This window comes from Merops nubicus, unplaced genomic scaffold (assembly GCF_000691845.1).
Source record: "Merops nubicus isolate BGI_N331 unplaced genomic scaffold, ASM69184v1 scaffold31086, whole genome shotgun sequence".
NCBI lineage: Eukaryota > Metazoa > Chordata > Aves > Coraciiformes > Meropidae > Merops > Merops nubicus.
Window position 1 is genome coordinate 670 of NW_008616100.1, and position 6114 is coordinate 6783.

The 6114-nt window shown below is 36.3% G+C and overlaps 1 protein-coding gene across 1 annotated transcript in view; it reads left to right on the top strand.

The window, feature by feature from the left end:
• Window positions 1-527: 527 nt before the first annotated feature.
• The window catches only part of LOC103775304 (AT-rich interactive domain-containing protein 4A-like), a gene marked incomplete at both ends in the record, with an annotated part of 22644 nt that continues 17057 nt past the window's right edge, over window positions 528-6114 (top strand). Inside the window, 3 exons of the mRNA XM_008942751.1 lie at window positions 528-638; window positions 3033-3098; window positions 4037-4127. Coding sequence (XP_008940999.1) covers window positions 528-638; window positions 3033-3098; window positions 4037-4127 — 268 coding nt within the window. The remainder of the gene's footprint in view (window positions 639-3032; window positions 3099-4036; window positions 4128-6114) is intronic.

Below are 6114 nucleotides of genomic sequence, written 5' to 3' on the forward strand. Positions count from 1 at the left end.
AAAATCCTATCTGTGGAATGTTAAAGATTTAATTGTAAGTATTGAGCTGATGGCAATCTCAAATATTTTAAATAAACTGTCATTGGATTGCTTATAGATGAAAAAAGTATAACTATCTTTTATATTGCTTTTTTCAGTGGAAATACTGTCCTTTTTTGTACTGTAAAGCAGTGATTTGAATGAATAGTCAGTCCTCTATGTTATTACCCTTTTTATGAGCTATTCCACATATCAGTACAATATCTTCAAAGATATTTGAGAGTAATTAGGCTGACAAAATTGGGGAGGGGGACAGGGATCAACATCATGGGTAAAAACAAAACTTCCTGTAACTTGTTTGTTGTGTGTTTTGTATTTTTTTCCTCTTTCTTTTAAAGAACAATCTAATTCTGAGTACTGCTATTGATTATCACTTAAAAGTGACTAGATCTAAAAATTTAGATGCAAAATGATATACTTAATGATGTGGCTGTAAAAAAAATCAGAAGAATTAAACTTTGTTCTTATGGTTTTTTGTTTCTTATTAGGCAGCAGATGAGCCTGCCTACCTGACAGTGGGAACTGATGTCAGTGCCAAGTACCGTGGTGCCTTCTGCGAGGCAAAGATTAAGACAGTGAAAAGGCTTGTGAAAGTCAAGGTAGTGTGCTGGGATTGCTGCAGGTTTTGGTAAAGCACCGTGTTGAAAGGGCTGCCAGAGAAAGTCCTAGTCCTGAAGATTAGGAAATATTCATCACCTCTGTGTGAATGTGAAACAACACTTGAATGTTGGTTTTCGTATTTTGGTGCTGGGTTTGGGGTGGGTTTTCTTTGGATTTTTGTTCTTTTTGAGGGGATGGTGTTGTTTTTTTCTGTATTTTTAGGAGGATGCTGGAACAAGAATGAGCTTTCCACTGAGCTATTCTTGCTGCTTCTGTCCCGGTGGCGCTCGGCTTCTGTTTGTGAACGCGTCGCTTTCACAGCCATCAGTTTTGATGTCACAAATAGAGGATTACAGCTTTGCATGGCTAATAAGGAATAAAAGCAACCTCCTCAGAAGCAAAAGTTCCCTCTCATTCCAACTGACATTCTCAGTTTTATAGCTTGGAACTTAAGAGGCAATGCCAAAGTAAATCGAGGGCAAAAAACATGGCAATAACTAGTTTCTTAGATCAGATTTTAGATAGTATTTGTTCAGTTTTGAGTATCTTGCCACTGCTTCTACAGCAGTGTGGGCTGACTGTAGCTGTGTTTCTGCACACTTGTAGTACTGTCACAAAATACTCATTCACATTTATGGGTGTCACGCCAAAACCACCAAACATTATTTTGGTGTTGCAGTGCTGTTGTAAATGCTACTGTGGGCAAACAAGAATAAAATGCAGCTAAATAAAAGTTACGAATTCAGAGTAAATACAGAAATTGTTCTTCTGCTTAGTGTTCTCAAAATCTTCCCACTTCCTACTTGTCTACTGTCCAGGATGTGTAAATAAGGCATTAGTGAGCCAAAACTCCCTTACAAATAGGGACAAAAGCTTCTTTTCATGACTAGGCATCTGAGTTTTTTGTACTTTAATGTTTGGATCGAATAGAACAAGCTATTGGCCTCTCCAGTTACATGTATGGATCATATCACTATATCCAGAGTGCTTTTTATGAATAGAAACCCCCCAACAATTCAGATACTGGAGTCTTTTCCCCTGTCCTTAAGGAGTACATACAAACATTTGTGATGTTCCTTGAAGTCTGTGTTAATGGGAGGCTCTGTAGGAAGCAGCGTGCTGCCCTTCCTTATCTGACATCCTTCATTTTTGTATCTGTCTCTTTGGTCTGATAGTGTTTAGACTGTTAATAGGTGTGAGTTTCTTCTTCTCATTAGAATCATAGGCCTTATTACTCCATGATAAGATCTGGAAGCATGTGAGGCTGCTGTGACTTGGTGGAAATTCCTGTCACTGTATCTCGATTATAACAATTGAAGTTTTAACAAGCTAAGCCTGATGTTGTAATTAAGAGCGTGCAGGCACACCCCAGCATGCTTGCCAAGAGTCCAAAAAATCCAGTAGTCTTTTCCTGAGTAGCAGGACAACCTGCATTCGTCTCAATGCTGCTATAAACTTTTAAATAAAGATTGCATGAAGTGCATTATTAACCTGGTTATGTGTTAATATCAGCACTGTTTCAGCATGTCACTGGTGTTGTATTTATTAGTACAGCTACAGTCTAGACTATGGCTCAGGGATAACTGGGGGAGCCAGAAAACTGGACATCTTTAGAGGTAGAAAGGAAGCTCCTGGAATTTTTGATTCCTGAAAAGAAATAGGAATGTTGGAATTTTTTAATGGAAACATTGGTGTCACAACAAGCATTAGTGAAGCAGTTATCAGTGTTATCATCTAAATATTCTTCTTTTTTGTTTCTAAACTGAGTCTGCTAACTCAGGGATGCATAATACATAGACTTATGCACACTGTCTCACCAGTGTTACCTTCTCAACCAAGATTTTAAAGGAAAAGGTGTAGTTTACTTACACTGTATTGTGATTACACTTGTACTGATTCATGTCATTACCAGAAAAACTTCATCTTGCTTAAGGTACTAGAAATGGTGTTGTGGTCAGCTCAGTGATTTTTGGATACATATGTAATAAAGAGAGCTTTTTATTTTGGTCGTTGTTTAGTACTCTGTTGTTGTCAATAAAGTGCTACAGTTGAAATGAGAGAGTAAAAACCTGCTTAATCTTCGGATGGGAGACCCAGTCCCAGGTGTGCCCTTAGGTGGCCTCAATATCCAAACTCACATCCAAGTGTGTTTCCTTTGCCTTGGAATGGCTGGTGGGTGATTTGCCCCATTGTTTCAGATTAAATATTGTGTGATACCTGGGGCTTCCTGACAGTAAAACCATCCATGCCAAGTGTTTTGCATTCAGTAATGTTTGGGTCCATTTTATAAAGATATTTTCCAAATCAATGCTAATAATAATACAGTTTCATATGCTTTTTTTTGTGCTATTAAAAGTAAGATCCATATAAAAAAGTTCATTGATATCTTTCAGGTGGTCCTGAAGGGGGATAACTCAACACAGTTAGTGCAAGATGACCAAGTGAAAGGACCTTTAAGAGTATGTATACTGCATGCCTCTCCTCTATTTTGTAATCATGTAATTGATTTGTAAAATTCTAAATTTTGAAGCACTTTAGGTGGGTACCTGTTCTACAGAATTTAAATCAACAGAAGGAAGCTTATCACTGTAGATTATATTGATCCAGACTAATTAGTCTTAACTCATAGCTTTTAGAGGCTGTTTATGCTTCTCCATGTAGTGTACTTCATACACAGTTTTGCATGCAGTGATTTTTTCTATCTTCTTAGAAGACACAAAACTTCTTATAAGTAATGAAACTTTGAAACTTCTTGTATGTAATTCAGAATTTGATTACTTAGTGAAGTTCAAGCCTCTTAGACAACAGTGAATACAATTGCTTTAACCATTTTAAAATAGTTGATGTATTTTATATACAACTATGTATTGATTTGTATTTTTATGTGTAACAGTTGTCTGCTAAAATATGTATCTGTTTTATAAAACTGAACAAAAATAGGGCTCTTCAGAGCAGCTCATCTCTTGTGTTTGCTCTTTGTAGCTACTACGAGAACACCAATGCACACTGGAGTGTGTTACTGAAATTTTGATAGTGTAACAATGTTTTAAGCATAATATTAGTAATTGCACACACCTCAGTAGTAAAGTAATAATTACTTTGAATATTTCTTTCCAATTAGCCTTCTGTTGTTTTTGTGATGATGGAAGTCATGCTGAAATGAGATGTTCTGAGTTTCTTACTGCTTTACTGTCTACTTGCAGTTGAACCTTCATACTTAAAGACCTTTATTCTTACCAGCTAAGTAACTAAATTTTACCAAGCAACATTTAGCTAAAATGAGTATTTTTAAAAAAAAAAAGGTAAATGTAGCTTGCTGGTAGAATGAATGTGTTTTTCTCCATTGTGTGAGTTTGGGATTAGATGTAAGTAACCTTGAGATACTCCTTTTCTGCAGGTTGGTGCAATGGTTGAAACCAAAATGCCCGATGGATCCTTTCAAGAAGCTGTTATCAGCAAGCTGACAGATGCTAGTTGGTATACTGTAGGTGAGTAGCTGCATGCTTTCACTTATGGTTTGTACCCTGTGAATATTTCTAATTATAGATCATAACACAAGTAGTTATGTCTTGTCCTGTAAGATCCGAGATCAATTTTGGAGGGGACTTTTTAAAGAAAAAGGTCTTGTTTCTTTTTCCATGTAAAAAAGGATAATAATTGTTTGATGTGCAGGGAGGCTGTTGCACAGGTAATTGCAGGGCTGAACAATCAAGTTTTATTTGACACACAGCACATATGGTGATGTCAGGTTCACTCACTGGAATTGAGAATAATATATGCAGATTTTAAGACATAAACCTTGTAATTGCACTTTTGGCTGAAAACCTGTGGCAGGTAATGACTGACTGAAATACAAACCTCCTTTCACTCTGTGCAGTGTTGTATGGAGGAAAAACATTGGTAGTACCACTGCATTCTGGAGTCATTCCTCTGGTTTGTGCAGAATTCTGAACTGTGTTTTGTATGAAGCAGAAGCAGACAGGACTTTTTTTTTTTAAGACAAGAATTGACATATCACACCTTACAGAAAAGAAGGGATGTTCATTACCGTGAATAACTGCTTTAAAAGAATTTTCAGATAATGATTCGCTTGAAAGTGAAATAGGAAATTCTCCTCTTGGAGGCTCATATGCTTTTCAGGTACTGAAACAGAAATCTTGGAATGCAGGGTCAGTGAAATTTCAGTGTTGAAGAAGAACATGTTGCCAGATAAATTTCTTTATTTTTTTAACACTTAGAATTGCTCATTCTGATCTCTAGGTTTTCCTGAAACAGCTTTCATAGTAGAATGACAAGCCCCAGCAACATTCAAGCAAATAAAACACTACAGTCTTTGAATCAGAGTGCTTTGCAAGCACCCATCCTTTTTTCCACAACTTTCTCACAGCAGTGGAGAGTTAAATTCACTAATAGTAGCATGGAGGGAACGTGTTCCTCTTAATTATCCTTTACATGCTACTCTTCGTTAGTACCTCTAAATTTAAACTGTGTTTTATTAGCTGCCTTGTATACTGAATGTCTCCAGCTCTACTTCATATTCTTCCGTACTCCATTGAGGCATCTGTCACATGAAATGTCAATTATTTGGATTCATTAGCCCCTTTTTTAAGACAGGAAGGAGATATTTTCAGTAATCCAACATTTCCATTGCTGTAGGTGAGGCTATGTCATCTTTGGTGGGATGACAAAATTTTTCACTGCAGAAAGTTTGGGAGGATTTATCACTTTGTTATTGTTACTGAGTGCTTTGGATATAAGCCTGTTGACTTCCTAGTTGACAAAGCTTGCTGCTTTTTGCATTGTTCTTCAAGATTATAAAACTGCTGTGAAATTGTAGATTTAGCTGTGAAATTGTAGATTTAGCTGTAAAATTGTAGGATGTCTCAGGCCAGGGAGGAAAGGCAGGATTTTTTTTTTTTTCTGGTGCAGAAGATGTAAAATTTGCTTGGTTTAGTATCACGATGTGACATACTCAGTGAAGAACACTGGACCTTCAACTTTGCTTGTTATTGACTTAGAGGTTCACTCTTCTCATACAGAAGAGCACAGTCTTGTGCTACTAATTTAGTGGTTTATGAATTAGCATTTCCATTTTAAAACTCTTCTTCTTGTTTTAAAGTAGCCTTTTAAAGTAATTTTGTTTGAATTAGCTAAAAATTAAAAGCTAAACCCCAGAATATTTATATCAGTAAACCAACCCCACGTATTCCTGTTTCCTCAATTAAAAAAGGCTTTAAACTATTAATTGATAAAACTAGCAGTTTGTCTTCTTACATTTGACAGGTGAACTTTAAATCAGCAAATACATGTTCTGCTCTGTATTAGTGGATTGTTGTTTAAATTTATCAAGTTGTTGAACTCTCCCCAATAATGTAAAAGAGAATTGCTGCATGCTGTGATTTTTACTTCATACCTTCCTTTAAGTGCAGTTCCTGAGAAACTTGAACCAATGGATTTATTATTGTCATTTTCTTT